General features: G+C 40.7%; 1 protein-coding gene across 7 annotated transcripts in view; it reads left to right on the top strand.

Moving 5' to 3' along the window:
- SPAG17 (sperm associated antigen 17) overlaps positions 1-22662 on the top strand; it is a 275909-nt gene that overhangs the window by 120105 nt on the left and 133142 nt on the right. For all 7 annotated transcript variants that reach the window (XM_035252595.3, XM_009001977.4, XM_009001979.4 and 4 more), the window contains 11 exons: positions 1131-1314; positions 3133-3327; positions 5458-5639; positions 10905-11066; positions 12476-12548; positions 12757-12869; positions 17420-17557; positions 17644-17757; positions 18356-18506; positions 19000-19227; positions 19473-19541. In XM_035252595.3, the coding sequence (XP_035108486.3) occupies positions 1131-1314; positions 3133-3327; positions 5458-5639; positions 10905-11066; positions 12476-12548; positions 12757-12869; positions 17420-17557; positions 17644-17757; positions 18356-18506; positions 19000-19227; positions 19473-19541 (1609 nt within the window). The remainder of the gene's footprint in view (positions 1-1130; positions 1315-3132; positions 3328-5457; positions 5640-10904; positions 11067-12475; positions 12549-12756; positions 12870-17419; positions 17558-17643; positions 17758-18355; positions 18507-18999; positions 19228-19472; positions 19542-22662) is intronic.

Here is a 22662-nt window from a genome sequence, read left to right as displayed (position 1 = left end):
CTTACCATCCAGAAGCCACATGGAGTAGGGAAGGCGCTCCTCTTCCCTTCTGCATTACATTCTGTTAGCTGGGTGTCAAAACAGGATATCTTCTCTCCCAATCTCTAATGTCAGAGAGTTTTTCAAATTTGGATTTTATGACCTCAGGAAAAGACATCAGAGTGCAAGACATTGCAGTAATTTAATTAGTTTTGTTTTAATTTCGTTCAGTGGGAATAATAAGAGCAATATAAATGTATTCCAGCTCTTCTGCAGGGCTACCTTGTGATCTGGTACTGTCACAACGTTTCAATGAGTACAACTGATGTGTATTCATAAGTACACGAACCGAAAGTGTAATTACATTATGAAATCCTGCATGACATTTTTGGCCACTGTTTGGAAAGAAAGAAAAGCAGAGTGTTGGGGAGGAATTAATCTTTACGTGGTAGGTGGCAGTTAAGCATGCCCCGGAGCATCATGGAAGCAATTCATTTTACCAACTGATGTTTATTCTGACCCCATCAAATAGCAACCATTGGTTATGTCTGCACATTTTCCAGTAGGATTATGATAAAAATACTTAATGCTAAGCTCCCCAAAGAATCTTTTAATTTTTTTTTAAAAAAAAATTGGTCACTGCATTTCTTTTACTATGAAGTGCTTTATCAAGGAGATGTTAACAAAACATTCCTGTTTTCCTTTTTATTTTTAATTTTTGTTTTGTTTTTAATAACCAACCCCACGTCTCTCTGAGGCTCAGACAGAGGCTCCCCGGGGTTAGACTAAAAGGTAACCCTAAACTCCTGACACCATTGTATATTCTGAATTATCTTCTCACCCTGCCTTCAAACCCCTGGGGTGGCTTCTTGGGTCACACTTGGCTCTCCCTTAGGACTGAGTTTCTTCCAGAAGTCTCTGCGTCACCAGCTTTCTGGCAAACACCCCGCCAGTCCTCATACATAAATGTGCCTTATCACAACTTAGTCTCAAGTTGGAATCTCCATTATCCTGATTTACAGAATGAACACATGAAAAATAGAGTACACGAGTGATCGAATGAGAGGAAGAATTAATGCACCTGGCAAGTAGAAAAGCATTATTGCTTTCTCACTGTCTGATTTGGAGAAAAAAGTATCCTCTCATTCCAGGTAATCGAAGACAAACTGAAGTTAGAAAAGGATAAAGGGAAGGCGAAATCTCCCAAGGAGAAGAAGCCTGCAAGTGCAAAGCCTGCCAAAGGAAAGGGAAGGGATCAGCCGGAGGCCAGCGCCACAGTGAGAAAGACCACCCAGTTAAAGCGGAGAGGAGAAGACGACGCCCAGTGTTACATTGGTCAGTAAGGCACTGCTGCTGGCGGTGCCTTTCACTTCCTGCCTCACGACCTGGGGTGCGATTGGAGCAGTCATTCCAGTGACTATGCTCAGTCTTTCCCAGCCTTTTCACTCTTCACAAAACCGTAAATCACTGACTCACGTGACACCCTGAGAAAAAAATATTTCTATTTCTGTTTGCAATTCATTTATGTTTGGAAGCAAATTTTTCTTGAGACAGCATCTTCCTCTGTCCCTCAGGCTAGACTGCAGTGGCATGATCATAGCTTACTACAGCTTCAGACTCCCAGGCTCAAGCCATCCTTCTGCCTCAGCCTCCCCAGTAGCTGGGACTACAGGCACACGACCATGCCCAGCTCATTTACTTATTAATTTATTTTGTAGAGATAGGATCTCACTATGTTGCCCAGAGTGGTCTTGGACTCCTGGCCTCAAGTGACCCTCCCTCCTCAGCCTCCCAAACTGCTGAGAGTACAGGCATGAGCCGCTACACCTGGCTCTCTTAAGTATTTATTAAGCATATGTCTTACCAGCCACTTTTACACATAAAATAAAGGCTGAGATAGCCAGCTGACTGTGCCGCTAAGGAGCTTACTATCTTGTTGGGCACATATAGAAAAGGGAGACATAATTATAAAGGAAAATACAAAGTGGTTACGGTCACAAGTGAAACACAGTGGTAGTAAAATCAGACTAGTTAATTGGGTGACTCACGTAGCGTGCACGGTCTCCTGACCCCAATTCCCCCACCATCGTTTCGCGCTAGATACGGACACTAGAATTTTTCTTTCATTTTAGCTTATTAATATAAAATGATTCATCCTTAGGCCGCTATAAGTCATTCATCCTGCCTTCCCCTGAACCCAAATGAGCTTCGTGTTGTTGTATGTATATTTAAATGAGATAGAAGAGGGTCTTCCCATCCTTTCCCAGTTGACTCCCCTCATGTGTCTCTGCTCTAAATCCGCTGGACTTGGAAGCAGTGATATTACGAAGTCCATGGGCAATATCAACGCTGATTAGTTTAGTGAAAGAAGAAAAGTCATTATTTAAAAATGAAAAGTTGTGCCTCCGTTGCACTATTTGTATATTAATCTTAATGGGCCTTCGTGAAATGTAATGCCTTTGTGTACTGTGAACTATCAGTATTAAAGTATAACAATTATTCTCACCCTCCAGAATGTCACATTGTAAAATAAACTCATGTTTTAATATTAATAAAACCGTATAAGCAGGGCAAAACGAAGGAGAAAAATGTTAGGAAAGTACACAATCTGTACTTTAAATTTTTAATGCAGTAAATACATAGTTGCTACATAATCCATGCTCGGGATTCACACCCATTGGCGTAAGTGCATACAATACTTTTTAAGGGAGCATGTCCATATCCAATACTTCCCTCTCCTGTAAACACCTCTACTCATAAAATACCACAAAGCTGCAGCTACTTATAATTCAGGAGTAAAGCCAGATGTTGCTCAAAAGAGATTAGAACCCAAAAAGTTACAGGCTAAACTCTTAACAAAAACCCAAGCACACATTTTCCGTGACCACAAGCCCCATATATGTTTGTCCTTCTATTATGCCTATGTTTCATTTGCAAAAGTGATTTAATACTTTGTAAAATAGTCACAGCCTTCTTACTGGAAGGGCAATAATGAAAACCAGTCAACGTGACTGCATTCCAAGCAACTGGATGATTTTTGGCAAGCCAGAGGGATTATAAATGCATGCATAACGTATGTAGCCATTGAACTGCTGAGTGCAACCTGCTCTCTCTTACAATGATGGCTGCTTTTCTTTATGGTACTTTGAACAGACGATGAGCCGGATGACGGTGCCCAACATTACATTATAGTTGTGGGCTTCAACAATCCTCAGCTCTTAGCAATTATGGCTGAACTTGGCATTCCTATAACCAGCGTGATTAAAATATCTTCAGAGAATTATGAAGCTCTGCAGACACACTTGGCAGCAGTTAACCAGCAGCAGGAAGTTCTTCTTCAGCCTGAAGGTATGCAGTGTGCTACACAAGTTACTGAGTCCTTTAATATTACCCGCTGTCCTCAAAGTACAGGTGTAATTTTCTGTCCAAAACGTAGTCATACAATTCATACATTCTTACATCTTCTCAAGACTTTGATTTGCTGTTTACTCTGCTTGTGCTAGCCAAGTGTTGTAAATTTTGCAAATTAAAACTGTACCCTGTGTTTATATCCCTGTGAAGTCACGGAAGACAGATTGCAGGTCCGAAGACTGGGTTATCCAACTACCTTTCTCTGGAGCATTGGATTGATAAGTTTTACCTAAAGCATGGGCTGAGTGAATCGCTGTTCATAATCTGTTCTTGCAGAAGCCGCAGTCACCAGGTAGCCCAAGGGAGGTCACGGCCTCAGATTCTTGCCCTGTTCTGCTATTGGCTTCTTGTGAGAAATCACAGGGGTGCCCTATCTTCCTAGCCTTCGACAGGACGTTGTGGGATGAAATTCCAACCGTGCTACCATTTAGCCATTTTGAGCCTTGAGGTCTTTGTCTGAGAAACCTATCCTAGACGACTTCTGTGGAAGGGGAGCAAAAGGCCACTGGATACTTTAGGAAATAGAACTAGAATTTGGTGTAAGATTGTATTACCAGATGCCCACGCTTTTTTCCGCCGTATGCTGTTGCTTTTGTTGTTATTAGTAATATTATTTGCATAGTGCTTTGTGTCTTACAAAGCCACATCGCAATTTTTATAACACTACATTTTTAAATTGCTGCTCAAAGTTAGGAATAGCTACCCTTGATAATACTGAATGCTCTCATATACTGGGCACGTGTCTTGGGACTAGGCTCAATGCTAAGGTGTTAAGTACATTGATTCATGTGGTTTTCACAAGCCTAGAAATTACGTTTTATTGTTTCCGCTTTACAAAAATGGACTCTCAGCCGTCTAAGGCCATACCACCCTGAACGCGCCCAATCTCGTCTGATATCGGAAGCTAAGCAGGGTCGGGGGCCTGGTTAGTACTTGGGTGGGAGACAAAAATGGACTCTCAGTCTAGAGGCAGCTGTTAAGTAAAAAAGTTGAGATTCAAACCCAGGCTATTCCTGATTATCTCAAAGGAGAGTTATAACATTAAATGGCTTATTATTGAAGCCAGTGAGAAAAAGCTGCATAAGCTCCAAACACGGTCTCTCTATAAAAATATTTAATATATAAAAATAAAATAATAGAAAAATAATTAAATCTTAGCAGTAGAAACTACTATTTAATTATAGATGTAATAAGCATAAATATATTCATGCAAATTTTTAAGCATAATTTTATGGAAATCCATCATTATACAGTAAAAGTACAAATACCTAGAGAAGCCTCTTGCTATTGAATGTAACCAAAAGTTAACCATACAACATTGATCCACTCTGAGGTTTCTTTTTTTGAAATGGAGTCTCATCTGTCTCCTAGGCCTCGAGTGCAGTGGTACAAACTTGGCTCACTGCAACTTCCACCTCATGGGTTCCAGTGAGTCTCCTGCTTCAGCCTCCCAAGTAGCTGGGACTACAGGCACATGCCACCATGCCTGGCTAATTTTTTGTATTTTTAGTAGAGATGGGCTTTCACCATGTTGTCTGGGCTGGTCTTGAACTCCTGACCTCAGGTGATCCACCCACTTCAGCCTCCCAGAGTGCTGGGATTACAGGTGTGAGCCACCACGCTCAGCCCTGATCCACTCTGTTATTAGCCATATGAGAAGGAGAACCAGATAAACTCCATTTCTAATCAGTTATGTAGCAGACACTGAGATGACTAAAAAAGTGACTTGGCAGAAAAACTGGTCCTGTGTAGACTGTAATCTAAGAGTGATGGAAATCTTGAACATATTTAGCTCCCAAAATGTGTGACCTCATCATAATCTTTCTGGGCCTCAATCATAAAACAAAAGCATGAGATAAGAGCATATTTAATATCAACTTCAGAGGTAAAGTTCTCTGATTTCATAATTGTATACTCCAACTTCAAAAATTTATCAAAATTACATTTTTTATTTACATTTTCTGGTGCTGCAAAGATATCTTGCAATGCGTATGACTCATCATGTCCACTTAAAGTGAGAAAATATGTAACACTCATTTTGTAATATAAATATGCTGCTATTATTAGATCTAGAAGAAGAAGAATTGAAGAGAGAAAATACCATAAAAGAACTTCAAACTTTCTGGAAGTGTTTGGAACCAGTCCTGAATAATGAGAAACCGGAAACAAATCTCTTTGATGTTGCTCGAGTTGAATGCATGGTCAAAGCAGCTGATTTTCCTTCTGACTGGTCAGACAGCGAGCAAATGGTTAGTACACACATTAGTTAGAGTGCGTGTTGTTTGTTTGTTTGTTTGTTTGTTTGTTTGTTTTAGAACGGAGTTTCGCTCTTGTTACCCAGGCTGGAGTGCAATGGCGCGACCTCGGCTCACCGCAACCTCCGCCTCCTGGGTTCAGGCAATTCTCCTGCCTCAGCCTCCTGAGTAGCTGGGATTACAGGCACGCGCCACCACGCCCAGCTAATTTTTTTGTATTTTTAGTAGAGATGGGGTTTCACCATGTTGACCAGGATGGTCTCGATCTCTTGACCTCGTGATCCACCCGCCTCGGCCGTGGTTTTAACGTGTGACACAATGGTTCTATTTGCTCCGTTTATCCATTTCATAGATAGTTACTGAGTGCTGATTACAAGGCTTGGAGCTCGGCTCTTTTATCTTCAGGGTGATGATAATATTGAATGCTTAATGATGGTTATAGTCTGATTCATTGGCTTTTAGTGTGTGAATTAACATCAAATAATAAGATGTAGTAGATGAGGAACAAAAGGATGATGATTCTTTTATTTGGTGACACACGGCTTTGTTTTATAACTTAACAAGGTTCTAGACAGTAATTAGAATCTTAATATGTATTAATATTATAATAGCATATTTTACAGTTTGTTGAATTACATGTCTGTCTTTTTATGTTTTAGTTCACACACTGCTTTTCTAATCCCTTGCTTTTATTTCCAAATTTTTTTTATTTTTTTGGAGACAGAGTCTTGCTCTGTCACCCAGGCTGAAGTGCAATCGTGTGATCTCACTGCAACCTCCGCCTCTTGGGTTCAAGTGATTCTCCTGCCTCAGCCTCCCATATAGCTGGGACTATAGGCAGGTGCCACCACACCCAGCTAATTTTTGTATTTTTAGTAGAGACAGGGTTTCGCCATGTTGGCCAGGCTGGTCTTGAACTCCTGACCCCAGGTGATCCACCCGCCATGGCCTCCCAAAGTGCTAGGATTAAGGCATGAGCCACCGTGTTTGGCCCCAAAATCTCATTTTTAATCTATTTGGCCAAGGTCTATCGTAATAGGATAACTTGACCTTGTCCCTGTAGTTATCAGGCATTGCCCAAGAATGGTGTTTACTGGTCCCTGCTACTGAGGAGCTTGCAGAGAGACAAGGCTAAAGCTGCAAAGCAGAGAAGCAGTCAGTGGTCAAGAGCCCACATATCTAGGTGCTTGGTTACATGAAACACATTCTAAGTTTCCTACTAATTCAGACAAAGAAGAAATGAGATGATTTGAAAAGTAGTGAATGACAGATGCACGATGGCTTTTTAACCAAAAAAAAAAAGGTCAAATGACTACTTATCAAAGACGTGGAAAGTATTCAGGCATCCCTCTGTTATGGAAAATCTCTCAGGTCACTTTCTAGATGACCCTAGTTCTTAACAGGGGCCTGGGAGTGTTGAATACCCTGCCGGATGATATCTTTTAGCATTAAGGGAGCTGAAATGAAAGCAGAGTCCTAGAAAAGGACCGCATCAAGTGAGTGCTCTGAAAAAGGCTGGGCAAAGTGGAGTGTGGAGGGTGCATGGCTGTCTGCACGGGCACTGTGGGTAGCTGACAAGAAAATAAAATCTGACTGTCTAAAAGAAGAGTGAGATCAAAGCCTGGAACCGTTTCTGCAGCAGAGGGTAGCCTCTGAGGCATGGACACTTCTGACTCTGAGTGTCCCAGATTGTTACCTTGAGATGGACGTGCATTTAGTGAAGTAAGTGAAAACGCTGAGGAGGGTGGCCAGACTTGAACCCTGAAGGATGGGCAGGACTTTGAATAAGCAGTAACGGAGAGATTGGTTTGAGTTATAAGGACTCAACACAAGGCATTAGATGTCACTATGTAGAAACACCGCACTTAAGTCTGACATCCTGATGAATCTCAGCCTTGTTCTTTGCGTGGAAAATGAAACCAAATGTAGAAAAGCTGTGATAGAAGGTAAAGTTCGTTCTGGGAAAGACTGGAGACTCCAAACTCCCTTTGTTCTTGCCCCCCACCCCTTTATCTAGATTTGTTCAGCTTTCCTGCTTTGTCATTCACTCTCCTACCTCCTAAACCTGAGCTCAGAGAAGGACCCACTGTCCTCTGTCCTTGACTATTTTGTGTTGCCTTGGGTCAGTATCTCAGAGATCTCGGCATTCTCGGCATTCCAAGTAACATACGAACATTCCATCGTATTTTATTGAAATTCTAGATTGTACTAAAAAAATGGGACATATATTGGGGGAAGAGGAATATTTCCTTGGGGCCCTGAAATCCCACCTCGGACCCAGCTTCTTACTCTCTCTTTCACAGACCAGCTGTTCTCCAAGTATGTAAAATATGTGGTTAATAAAACCCACATCCACAAATTTAAATTTTGGAGAAACACTGCTCCTCTCATTTGGGCCCAGCCCTGGCTACATACCCTGTCAAGAACTTGTGTACATTTTTAGTTCAACAGAGCACAGGAGATCCCGGCCTTATAATCCCTGAACCATAGTTCATTCAGAAGAGCCTACTTCTAAAGCAGCCTCAAGCCAAGTACCTTTTGCTCCATCTCTAGCTAGGACTCCCTTCTGTGTATCTTCTTTACGTTCCAGGCACAGGCGGAATTAAGCTGAAATGCATTGAGTCTAAAATCATGTACACTCCAGTGCATCATCAGAACATAGATGGAAACACTGTGGTATACAATGGCAACTCCAAAAGACCAAGCGCCATTTCTAGCACTCAGCTTCCTACGGCATGGTCCACGATTTCCTATTCACCAGATTTTAATCACTTCCTTTTAAACAAAGTGGTACTGGCTATATTTTACTTTAAAAAAGTACAGAATGAAAGAGTTTAAATGGCAATAGAAGTTCAGAAAAATTCTTTTATGTGGAAAAATATTACCAGTCTAGTCATGGAAGAACATTCCTGACTTCAGAAGTGGATCGCCGATGTCGAAGGTCTCTAGCTGGGCCGTGAAGGTGACTGTCAACAGCGAAAACATTCAGGTCTCTACAGAGCCAGTTAGGGCTGTGTTTTCCAGCTTGCCAGACTGATCTATTCGTCAGTTTGCAGGTATTTATTGAATAGCACCTTAGACCAGGGCTACGGCCCGGGTCCAACTGTGCATGCCTAAGATACGGTTTGTGAGGGAAGCACTCAGCATTGAGGATGAGGGGCAGGGAAGTCTTGAAAATGGTTCAGTCAGGGCCGGGCAGGTTGGCTCACGCCTGTAATCCCAGCACTATGGGAGGCCGAGGCGGGTGGATCACGAGGTCAAGAGATCAAGACCATCCTGGTCAACATGGTGAAACCCCGTCTCTACTAAAAATACAAAAAATTAGCTGGGCATGGTGGCGCGTGCCTGTAATCCCAGCTACTCGGGAGGCTGAGGCAGGAGAATTGCCTGAACCCAGGAGGCGGAGGTTGCGGTGAGCCGAGATCACGCCATTGCACTCCAGCCTGGGTAACAAGAGCGAAACTCCGTCTCAAAAAAAAAAAAAAAAAAAAAAAAAATCCAAGTATAAAAACAAAGTCAGGCTGGGCACAGTGGCTCATGCCTGTAGTCCCAGGACTCTGGGAGGCCGAGGTGGGCAGCCCAGGAGTTCAACCCCAGCTTGAGCAATGGCAAAACCCTGTCTCTACCAAAAAATACAAAAAATTAGCTGGGCATGGTGGCGCGTGCCTGTAATCCCAGCTACTTAGGAGGCTGAGGCAGGAGAATCGCCTGAACCCAGGAGGCGGAGGTTGCGGTGAGCCGAGATCGGGCCATTGCACTCCAGCCTGGGTAACAAGAGCGAAACTCCGTCTCAAAAAAAAAAAAAGAAAATGGTTCAGTCATTAAGTTGGATTCTAGAAGAAAAGGCCGTTGAATTTAATAGGTAAGATCAACGTTCATTTTAAACAGGATCATTTAATAAGCATGAAATGATAAATCTACCCCTAGTAGAAGCAGATCAGATATACAATGTCACACTTTAAGTTGTATCTGTGAATTGATAATGGTTTCATACCCAAGGCAGTATCCAGCCAAGGAGCCCTCTTCCCCTTCGAAGGGAGGAGAGCATTTGCAACCTTTAGCTGCAAACAGGCGGGCTGCATTTCTGTTGAACCAAGGTAAAACAGCTTTCCGTCAAATAAATGCCCTTCAAGGCATGATAATTGCCCATGAAATCAGCATCATTTCAAATTAAGACCCTCTTTGAAAAAAAAAAAAAGACCCTGTTTGCTGAAATAATTCGTTATCTTTAGCATGTGATGTGCTGTTTGATTTTAACATGAATAAACTAGGTTAAGCTAAAATATCACTGGGCAAAAGCTTGACTGTATTTCCTAGAGATAAAAAGCAAAAACAAAAACATATTTCTATGCCAGAATTTGGGCAAGCAATACCAGACTGAAGCTTGACTGAAGAGGCCTCAGCCTTAGTGTGGGAATGGGAAGCCAGCCAGCCACCGGGCCCACCGTAGTGACTGGCAGAGCTGTGCACGTCACTGGACTTCCACATACAATGAACCATCTCATACCACCTTAATTCTTGAACTCAGACATAGAATGAGCCTATTTCCTCCTTCTTTGCTTCCAGGCAGACAGACCCAGCCATCACAACGCTTTCCTACTGCTGGAAACAAAAGCCCAAGTAATCGAGGTATCTGAGCTACAGCCTGCTGGCCAGCTCATAAGACTTGTGGGTACTGTAGAAGCAATAGTCTATCAGGATTTCTTAGTGTTTTGCCCTAAGCGTAGAACAGGTGAAAGGAAAGAAGTGAAGCTTGGAAGAAAAGAATACCGATTGCCCACATACTTATGTAGATGCAGCGTACTTGGGTAGATGATCCACAAAGCTGAGTCAGTGTTTCCATTGTGCTCCTTGCAAAGCCAGGTCAGAAATCATCTATAGCTTGTCATTGGCTGAGGATATTAAAGTTACCTGACATGTTTTAGGAACTGAGATGCTAAGAATACAGGCCCCACGGCTGAAACTCATGACTCAGTTGTGTTTCTTTTAGTTGAAGCATTAATTAGGCTCTTAAAACATTAGACAGCCATATGTCCCTCCAAAGGAAACAGCCCACATTATGGTAAACAAAGAAGGACAAGAAGCATTCAGGAATAGAAATGGGGTCACCACGGCTGGAATTCGGTGGTTTGGGGATTTAGGGGTTTGCTGTCCTATATAAAGTTGATAGGTGTAGCTGTTAAGAGACATACAAACCATGCATCTGATTCCAAAACTATGAAACTAATAACCAATTGTCATTAAATCTCTCACTTGTAGCTGAAACTGGGCACCGAGATTTTTGAAAATATTGCCTGTTTGATGTATGACATCCTGGACTGGAAAAGGCAGCACCAGCACTATTTGGAAAGCATGCAGCTTATTAATGTTCCACAAGTGGTTAATGAGAAACCTGGATTAGAAGCCATGCCAGCTTTGGAGGTAGGCATGGATTGAATGTCTTTAGTGGGATAAATTGTTAACCGAGCAATTTTATTTCCATATTTACAAGGCATATGAAGAAAACGTTAAATACTTGGATTAAGGTCACACAGCCTACTCGCATTAGAGATAGCTACAAGCTGGGAGCTTTATGAAGCTCCTCAACTACCTGCCACTTGCAGAGGCAAGGATGGAACCCTCTTGTCAGCACTCAGTACAATGAATAACATCTGTGGCAGGAAGGATATTGATAAAGTAATTAAAATACTTATTTAGCACCTGGCTATGTGCTAGCGCCTTGCAAGATGCTGGCAATACAATAATGAAAAACTCATTCCTGTTCTCCTCATTAAGGTTAACTTTTTTTTTTTTTCTTTTTTTTTGAGACAGAGTTTCGCTCTTGTTACCCAGGCTGGAGTGCAATGGCACGATCTCGGCTCACCTCAACCTCCACCTCCTGGGTTCAAGCAATTCTCCTGCCTCAACCTCCCGAGTAGCTGGGATTACAGGCACACGCCACCGTGCCCAGCTAATTTTTTGTAATTTTTAGTAGAGATGGGGTTTCACCATGTTGACCAGGATAGTCTCGATCTGCCGACCTTGTGATCCACCCGCCTCGGCCTCCCAAAGTGCTGGGATTACAGGCTTGAGCCACCGCGCCCGGCCTAAGGTTAACTTTTAAAAAGGATGGCAGTCAAGTCAACGATGATTCCAACATGGCATGATGAATGCTGAAAGCAGTCAGCTCAGCTTGCAGTAGAGGAAATAAACCTGGTCACCTGATCTGGAGAGGAGGGAAGTCTGGAAAACTGAACCAAAATTAGGGATGTGGGGAAAGATGAGTATGAAGTGCCTAGTGGAAAATGTGATAGGGGAAAGCGACAGAATGATATTCTCAAGAAAGGGGCAAAAGTGTACAAAGGAGGTCAAAGAAAAGCAGTATTATGGCACAAGCCAGGAGCACAGGGTAGTTTAGCAATCCCAGACTGCATGTGCAAAGATGAGAACAGCAACGGAAACGAAAGCTGCAGAGGCGGGACCAGGTCATGAATCTCCTTTGGTGCTAAGTTGAGAGTCTGCTTTGTATCCTGTAGGCAACGGAGACCCACTGAAGGATTGTAAGAGGGCAAATGGCATGACTCTGAGTCACCCAGGGGAAAAAAGAAACACCTGTTCAGTGCCCCATCACCCCCTCACTTCCTCCACAACTGTTCCGCAGTTCTGGTAGGAGCAACTGCCATATCTATACCATTACTTCTTCCTTTGATTCTAATATTAGCAGATGATTTTGTGGTGTGAACATAATTATGCAATCTCAGAATCCTGTTGGATCTCATCATACCAGCATTTGATGAGGGCATCTCTCAGCTGGGTATCTCAGTTGTTTCTTTTTAATTACTCTTTTTTAGGCTCTACAGCTTGCTGTACCATCCCCTGGAAAGAAGAAAACACAATATGAAGAATCGCAGGCTCCTCCACCAGGCATGTATGAAATCAGCTGCCGGAGGATCCACACCACCAGCTGGCGCTTTAAGAGATAAGGACTGTCCTCCACATTGCTTTCAGCCTCCTTCACCTAGCGCGCCTGCGGTTATTAGTGCATAGTCATAATTTAAAATTATGCATGAAATTTTGATGCAAATCATGGAGAACACGTCTTAATTGGGCATTGGTATTTTTGACATTTTAGCGACTTCCGTCATCACAACGGAAGTAGACATGAGATACTACAATGATTTGCTGAATCCGATTCCAGAGGAATTCGTTTCCGTGCCCCTGATCCTGCACTGTATGCTGGAACAGGTGGGTGTACTCCGAGGTGCTTTCCCAGACTGTAAACGTGAGTCAGTCATTTTCTCTCTCCTGGCCCCTGTCTGTTTTCACACTATTTTAAAACTATTCTCCTAATACCTAAATCCATTCTCCTTTAGAGACATTAGACTGTTTCAGATGGAACTGAAGTCTGCTTCAATCCTCAGCTTCAGTCCTCTCTCTTTTGCTGTACTCTGGAGCCATTTATGTAACATTCCCTGAAGTTTTGGCAGAACATATCCTCAATACTCTGTGGCTGGTGTCGTTTTACTAGAAGAGGAAGAGGACATGGACAAGTGGGTGGGGTGGTTAATGGTCTTTATCTTTAAAATTTCTTTCATGCTTGTAGATTTAACTAGATTTTTCTACTTCCAAGGCCAATTTTTGTCATCAGTTTTTTTCTTAATGAATATGTCCATTTTACTGGAGTTTTAAATCTGATACAATGTTCTTTACACTATTCACTTAAATACGTTTGAAAATTGCCTCTGTCTCTGGTTTTGTACCTTTTCTCACGACTGATGTTATTTATCTGTCCCTTCCTTCTCTTGGTCATGCTTGTTAAGGGCATAGCTATTGCACTGGTCTTTTCAAAGAACCAGCATTTTGTTTCATTGATCAACACCTTTTTACTTTTTATTTTGTTAATCTCTTCATTAATTCCTTCATCTATTTATTTAATTATTTTAAAGACAGGGTCTTTCTTTGTCTCCTAGGCTGGAGAACAGTGGCACAATCATAGTTCACCCAATCTCAAACTCCTGGGCTCAAATGTGCCTCTCACCTCAGCCTCCTGAGTATTTAGAATTACAGGCATGCACTATCATGCCCAGTTAATATGAAAGAATTTATTTTTATTTTATTTTTTTTGTAGAGACAAGGCCTCACTATGTTGCCTAGTATGGTCTTGAACTCGAGACCTCAAGCGATCCTCCCACCTCAGCCTCCCAAAGCACTGGTAGTACAATCATGAGCCATTGTGTCTGTGTCATCTCTTGCTTTCCATCTTTCTACTTTCTTTGGATTTATTTTGTGTTTTATTTCAAAAATGAAAGCTTACTTCATTTGTTTTTAGTCTTTTTGCTTTATTTCAGGCTACACATTTCTTTCTGAGTGTTTCCTTGTCTGCATCCCGATGTTTTCCGTGTATTCAGTTCTAAGTCTTTTATTTATTTACACGTTTAACACACGAATCATTTTGATTTCCATTACTTAGTGATGATTTCTAGTATTTTAACACTAGGATCAGTAGACTTGTTCTGTAAATTAACTAGATAAAATTCCCTGAGGCTTCCTGTGTGACCTGATGCAACACGGCCAGTTCTTGAGAATGTTGCATGTATATCTGAAAAAGTTTCTTATTCATACTAGTAGCATATATGTAGCACTTACAGGCACCAGGCACTGTTCTAAGTGCTTTCAGTATGTTAACTGGTGTAATCCTCAGAACAATCCTGTGAAGCAGGAACTATTTTTAGCCCCCAATGTATTAGTCCATTTTCACACTGCTGTAAAGATACTACAGAGACTGGGCAATTTAGAAACAAAGGAGGTTTAATTGACTCCCAGTTCCGCATGACTGGAGAGACCTCAGGAAACTTACAGTCATAGTAAAAGGGGAAGCAGACACCGTCTTCACCAGGCAGCAGGAAAAAACTACCGCTCTTAAAACTATCCGGTCTCATGAAAATTCACTCATTATCTTAAGAACAGCATGGGGGAAACCACTCCCATGCCGCAGTCACCTTCCTCCCTCCACAAGTGGGGATTACAATTTGAAATAAGTTTAAGGTGGAGACCATAACACCCATTTTACAGATCAGGAAACTGAGGCACAAAATGTTTTTCGAGTTTGTTCAAGTAGAAAGTAGCAGAAATGACTTAAAACCTAGTAAATCTACATAGAAAAGTATTTGGATGAGATTTCTTCATTGCCATCTTCCTTTTAATGTTGGTGATAAGAAGTCCAATGTCAATCTACTAATTTTTTCTCTGCAGATAATCTTTATTTTTCTTTCTAGCAGCTGTTAGGGTTTTCTCTTTATAACTGATAACAGACTACGTCTAGGTGTGATTTTCTTTTATCATATTTGTCATTATGGTGTAAGGAAATTAAAATCTGATTTCCAGTCACATTCTGTGTGAGATAAAAATTCTTTACACTGTCCCTATAAAGGACCTAAAAATAGGGCTCTGAGATGTACCTGTCATCTCACCTCCTGCCTTCCACTTCACACACACACACACACACTATCCATCATGTATATAGGCCTTCTGGTTTTTCCTCAAATATGTTACTTAATTCCACATTAACCTTTTACTGTACCTTCTTTACCTAGAAAGCCTTCTCTTTCTGGAGAGTCCCTGATGGAAGTGTCATTCCTTAAAGTGGCCTTCTCTGACCACCTGACCTGAAGAACCCTCTCCCGGCACAGTGCACAGCAGCCTCTGTCATCTCACACTGTTTCATTTTCTTATCAACAGCTTTTCTTTTTGCAGTATATTTACCAGCTATTTCTTCTTACCTTTCCCCTCCTCCTACTAGAATATATAATCTCCTTGCAATATAATCTTGTTCATTGCTGTATGCTCAGCGCACAGTGGTTATACCTAACCCACAGTGGGCACTAAATACATATTTGTTAAACTGAGAAGATTCTGAGAAAGTCTTCCATTTTCAAATATCATTTTTCCTATCAATTTGCCTTAATTATTATTGAATGGATGTTCGAGCTTCAGGGTTTTCCTCTTTGTCTTTTAAGTTTTCTTTAAATTCTGTCTCTTTGGGAATTCCAGCTTAACTTCCTTCAGGGAGTCCAATCTGCTATTGAAGTCTCGTTTTGGCAGTAATGTTTTTAATTTATAAATTCTCTATTTTTTTTTTTTTACAATTGCCTGTTCTTGTTCTTGGTTCATGGATGTGACACATTCTTTTCTCTTAATACATAAAAGATTTATTTTGAAGTGCTTTTCAGGCTCTGTCACCTCTGTTACCTTCCATATATATTTTTCTGCTTTTTGACTGCCTTGGTTTTCCAACCAATTAGATAATCACGGTAATATTTGCCTTCAATTGCTCCAGGAAGTTTTTAGAAGACCAACAGTTTTATTATATCAATAAATGCATAGATGCCCCGTAGGGCTTGCAGTATCATTATTTTAATCATCTTCGTCTCTCTTGTTTTGTTGTACTAAACTTAAAGCAACAGCCACGTATTAAGCATCTACTGTGTTCCAGGGACCCAACGAGACAGTGAATGAGCTCAGTGCCTAATAAGTAGAAGTTACCCAGTGGATCCACGTTGAAAGAATGAACGCTCAATAACAAGGGGGTGAAAACACCAAAATATAGGAGTGATGGGATGGCATTTTACAGGAAGGGATGCTAGAACTGAACATTTCAGAGAAGGAACAGTTTTGAGTCATCTTTCATGATTGAAGTGGGTCCAAGGAATGATCAGAAGCTAGACGGTGGCCACAGTGAGGTACGCTTCCGACAGTAGGTGTTTGAACACGGGAAAGAATAGCATCGAAGTCTGTTATTCCAGAGGAACGGTTCTCAACAGGAGGTGGCTTTGTTCCCAGAGGATATGTCTGGAGATATATCTGGTTGTCACAACTGGAAGGTTGCTACTTGCATAAAACGGGTAGACCCCAGGGACGTTGCTAAATATCCTATAGTGCGCAGGACAGCCCCCCACAACAAGTAATTATCTAGGCCAAAGTGTCATTAATGCCAAGGCTGAGGAAACTTGTAGAGGGAAATGAAATCAGAGGATGGTTATAGGATATACGGTAAAGGGAAAAGCTGTAAATTAGATGCCAAATTTGATTATGTTTCAACCTCTTTAACTTGTTTTCCATGTAAAATTGAACAAGGCTCTCAATCTTTCTGCATCTCACTTTCCCCACATAAAGGAGACACTATTCGATTTACTGGTCTTATAACATTATAACTTTTCTATTTTTGAAGAAAGAATGAGGGTTTGGCCTGAACCCCCATTTCTTCCGCTTGGTATCCCTGAGCTCTGGCCAGTCATCCTAGTTTTTCCCTCTATACAATGGGAAATACTATCTACCCCCACAAGATTGCTGTGAGGCTTAAATGATCACCTGTGAAGATGTGTTACATAGTACCTGGCTTACGGTAGACACGCAATAAATATTTCATGAATCCAAAGTTGTATGAGCACTCTTTCCACTGCTTTAAGACCAAGAGTAAATATTAAGAAAAATATGTTATTATTCTATTTGAGTAGAATCTTCATGAAATATTTTTATCAAAAGTTTGTTTGCCATTTTTTATGTTAGCAATTCTAATACAAGCATTAAATTTATATCCACTGTAATGCACGGATTGCAAACACTTTTCCTTTTATTTGGTGATCACTGATAGCCTCCCGCCGTTTCGTGTCATCGGTGGTACTTGCGTCATGGAAATGGACTGGTTCTTACTAAGCAGTGGGAATGCAGCAGTGAGCAGTGAGTATCACTAACGAGCGGACCCTTATACTAGTTCCTCTCATTGCTGATCTCAACAGGTTGTGGCAACTGAAGAAGACCTTGTCCCACCCAGTCTGCAGGAGCCACCCCCCAGAGCAGATGGGCTAGACCACAGAATCGCAGCTCACATCGTATCCCTTCTGCCCTCACTCTGTCTCTCAGAGAGGGAGAAAAAGGTCAGATAGCCTGAGATAGCAGAGTCTTCATGCTTTGGAAAAGTACGAATTCTTTCTCTAAATCCATATTATTTCAATTTGCCTAGAATCTTCATGAAGCATTTTTACCTGAAGAAGAAAGTGAAAGGAAAGCGGTGCCCAAAGGCCCCCTTCTACTGAATTATCATGATGCCCACGCCCACAAGAAGTATGCCCTGAAGGTACTCATAATCAGGTTGCCACAAGGAAACCCAGTGTGGGAAAGTGTGTTTGCAACCATTCAGTTGAAAGAAACTAATTAGGTAGCTTCACCAACACTTATTAAAATGTAATGTACAAAATAGACACTTGCACACAAAACAGGACCCCAGAAAATGGACCTAGATACAGGGAAGGATGATGCCAGCCCAGGAAACTGGCCTGATCATAGAGGTCTGATTAACAATTCCGTTCATTGTTACCACCACTAAATTTTCATTACAACCTTATAATTATCTGCCTTAAATAACTGCTGCTATGAAAAACTAGGAGAAGCCAGAAAAGGATCTTGAGAGAGAGAGGACTATATGTGAGACGTTGGCAGTTTGTCACTGTGAATGAAGAATCAGTCATTTCTGTGCGCCAGGAACTCCTGGCAACATAGGAACTAGCTTTTTGACCTTCAGCAAAATACCAAAAGTTTGTCTTTCCCAATTACCATTGATTTCCTCTGTTCCCAAGTCATGAGAGTGAAGGTATCGTGTTCAGCCTTCTCCATATGCATAAGGCACTTGACAGAGCGCTTTAATGTCTTCTGTCATGTTGCTCTTTTTTCATCAGGACCAAAAGAATTTTGATCCAGTTCAAATTGAGCAGGAGATGGAGTCCAAGTTGCCACTGTGGGAATTCCTTCAATTCCCTCTGCCCCCACCGTGGAACAACACTAAGCGTCTAGCAACAATTCATGAGCTTATGCACTTTTGTACGAGTGGTAAGTCCATCGCTTTGTCTTAGCTTAAACTCAGTTTAATTAATGGTCATATATGCCTCATAGAAAAACTCAGTAAATATAACAACCTATATTAGGCACAAGTAAATAATTTCTCCGTTTTAAAATACAACAGAAGAAAAGGATGCTTTCACTCAAAAATAGTAAGTTGTCTAAGCATATTCAACCAATATGGTACCCTGGAAAGTCCATGCAAATGAATCTGGACACCTCATATTGATTTAAGCTACCAAGCAGTTTGAGAGCATTATAATTTGCTAAATTATGTCTTTTCTGTGTTGTTTGCTTACCCTCAGGTACCTTTGATATTTGCTGCAGACTGGGGAGCCAATGTCTCAAATCATGTCAACAGCCATTGTGGCATGACCCCCTTGTCTTTCTGGTAGACAGACTCCCCGCTTCGTGTCCCTCTGTCAACCCCACACCATGTGCTGATACAAACATTATCAGCAGCACCAGTTCTGCTTTCTTACAGATGTCTTGAGCTGGAATGAAGTAGAACGAGCCTTCAAGGTGTTTACTTTTGAGAGCCTGAAGCTCTCTGAGGTTGATGAAAAAGGGAAACTAAAGCCTTCTGGGATGACAAGTGGGTCAGATTCTGAAACGTTCAGCATACCGTGGGACAACCCTGCCAGATTTGCTAAACAGATAAGGCAGCAATATGCCATGAAAATGAACACCCAGGAGGCCAAGCAGACAGCAGGTACACTGCATGGAGGGAATGGGACGCATTCTTGTGTTTTATGATTGTCAGTTTTTCCCATACTGTATATCATGGGTGTTCCTTACACTGAATAGATATTAAAATCAAAGACAGAACAATATTTGTCGATCAGAATTTGTCAGTGTCTGTGCAAAATGATAAGAGCAATCGAGAACCTTCAGCTCCTAGTCAGCATGATGCTAACAGTATGAAGCATTCTGACTTGTATAATCCTCTCCTCTCAGGCCCTGATAATAGGCAGCTGTTAGAGCAGGAGAGCATCATGAAGACTCAGCCCCAACATGACTCTTTGGGTAAGTGAAAGAGTGTGTGTGTGTGTGTGTGTGTGTGTGTGTGTGTGTCACTATTCTAGTAGACACAAATCAAAGAAAGTTCAAGATTCATTCTTTAAATTTGTTATTTAGTTAACTTTCTTACTGAGTACTGTTATTCCATAAGTTCTCTGTACTTCAACCCTTGTTGTTCAAAATATCTTAATGCCTCTTAGTCTACACTTACCTTAGTAAATTTAGTGCAGTGAACATCATTAAAACTTCCATTAGTGCTTCACAGTTATTGTGATTGTGTGCTGTAATTACAAACATTTATCTGCAAAACATAATGAAATGTCCAGTACAGAGCTTGCTACAAAAATCAATGCTCAGTGAACATCAGTTTCCCCGACTCTCCCACTTAAGGCTCAGGCCATTACTCTCACTGTAGACTACAGCATGATAAACAGTGTTATATTAGGAGATGCAAAAGTATAGAAGGATATTGGGCTAAATTTATACTGAGCTACCCTGTATATCGCTGTCAGATTAATCTATCTAAAGTATGGCTGTTTCATTTCTCTACTTTCTCCCTTCAATGGCTCTCTACTACCTGCAGAGTAGAACCCAACTCCTTGGCCCGCTTCTCCATTAGTATCAAATTACTTTTCCCAAAACCTTTTTCCATCTTTTTGTTGTTGCTCACTCTCTGTACTCCAGCCCCACAGAATTATGCAGGCCTATTTACTCTGCATAGCCTGCTCTTTTCAATCTCTGTGGTACCTTTCCCTCACAACACCCTCAGATTCTACCTTGAGTTCTCTTTTTGACACTGATTGGGATTCAGTGGCACCTCCATGAAGTCCTGTTGGATATGTCCATATGGAAATGCCTCTGCCAGCATTCCATGGTCTTAATTAATCTGCACCTCTGGTGAAGTGCTGTGGCTCGCTCCTGTAAACCTAGCACTTTGGGAAGCCAAGGCAGGAAGGAGGATTGCTTGAGGTCAGGTGTTCAAGATCAGCCTGGGCAACATAACAAGACCTCATCTCTAAAAAGAAAAATAAAGAATGAATCTATATTTACTTTATGGAATGAGTTATTTTCCTTTAGTTTTATAATTATGTATATGCCTATATTAAGGCCTCCCTTGTACCATAGCTTCTTAGAGATTATAGGTTTATTTTAACAAATTAAACAACAAAGTTAACAACTAGTTCAAGGGAAATGTTAGAACAGAAACTGGGAAATATTTTAAACCAAATGATAATGAAAAACTGAGTATCTAAACTATGTAATACAGCGAATGCAAGAGGCACTCCAAGAAAAGTTTATCGCTTTAAATATGTATTTTTCTAAAAGAACCTAAAGAATAATTAACTAAACATCAACCTCAAGCTAAAGACAAACTAAATAAATCCAAATAAAGCCGGGCGCGTTGGCTCACGCCTGGAATCCCAGCACTTTGGGAGGCCGAGGCGGGTGGATCACGAGGTCAAGAGATCGAGACCATCCTGGTTGACATGGTGAAAACCCGTCTCTACTAAAAATACAAAATATTAGCTGGGCACGGTGGTGCGTGCCTGTAATCCCAGCTACTCAGGAGGCTGAGGCAGGAGATTTGCCTGAACCCAGAAGGCGGAGGTTGCAGTGAGCCAAGATCGCGCCATTGCACTCCAGCCTGGGTAACAAGAGCAAAACTCCATCTCAAAATAAATAAATTAATTAATTAATTAATCCAAATAAAGTAGAATAAAGCAAACAACAAAAATGTTAAATCAATGATATAGAAAACACAGATGAAAATTACATCAATGAAATAGAAAATGAAAACATGAGAAGAACAAAAATGCAAAAACTTGATTCATTGAATAGACAAACAATGTTGATCAATCTTTTATATAAGGTTAATCACAAAAAAAGAAGCCATGAATAATTCTGTCAGGAACAAAACTATATCGGGAATAAAAACCATACCAGGAATAAAGAACAGGGGCCTCCCTCAGATTCTACAGAAATTTAAATGACTGCAAGATAATATAAACAACTTTGACTAAATGTGAAAATAAAATGGGCAATTACTGGAAAAGTATAACTTACCAATAATGACCCAAGAAGAAACAGAAGTCCTGAGTAGTCTCACATCAGATTAATTATATCAGTAATCAAAAATCTTCCAAATAGGGCACACTTAGCCCAAATGATCTCATTGGTAACTGATACCAAACACTCAAAAAAGAAATAATTCTAATCTTAACAAAAATTATTCCAGGAAATAGAAAAGTAGTATATCCTCCTCTATTCATTTTATGAAGCTAGAGTAAACTTTATAAGAAAACTGACAAGGATAGTGCTACAACTGAAAGTTAAACCAATTCATTAAATTAAAGTACAATTAAAGTCATTCACAAACATAGATGCAAGAATTCTAACTACAACATAAGAAAACTGATCCAGCATATGCTAAATGATCATATATTACAAACAAGTTGCATTTATAACAGGGGTAGAAAGAAAATATATACATTGCAAAATCAATATAATTTACCAATTAACACATTAGTGGGGAAAGTCATATAATCATGTTAATAGAGCAGAAACAGCACGTTTCTGTAGCAATTTATGAAAAATATCGTAGCAAACTAGCAAGAGAAGAAACATTCCTCAATTATATAAAGGTTACTTTTTATATTACTACAAAAACCTTATGTATCAAGGTGAAAAGTTAAAATAATTCCCTTTGAGATCAGGAGAATGTCCACTATAAACACGTATATTCAGTATTGCATCGGAGGCGTGTGCCAACAAGCAAGGCATTTTCTCTTCTAGATAAAAGCATAAGGTTCAAAAAGGAAGAAATAAAACCACCATTATTTGTAAATACTGTATATGTAGGAAACTCAAAACAATACACAAAAAATTATAATTAATATGGAAGTTTAATAAGGAGGCTCTGCTTGTTAAATGATACACATGAGATGTCTGGAAGGCTGAGATTTTACTCTTATAACTATTCATTGTATTAAACATTTGTGTTTTATGCACTTTGTGTATTATATTTCACATTTAAAAATAAGTGGTTACGGGCCAAAATTGGGTAATAAAAAAAACTTCTAAAAAGTGCTAACACGAGAGAATAAGCATTAAGTTAGTATTGACTAGT

Source organism: Callithrix jacchus, chromosome 7 (assembly GCF_049354715.1).
Source record: "Callithrix jacchus isolate 240 chromosome 7, calJac240_pri, whole genome shotgun sequence".
Lineage (NCBI taxonomy): Eukaryota > Metazoa > Chordata > Mammalia > Primates > Cebidae > Callithrix > Callithrix jacchus.
The sequence above is the reverse complement of the archived record's forward strand: the minus strand, read 5'-3'. Positions and strand labels throughout refer to the sequence as shown.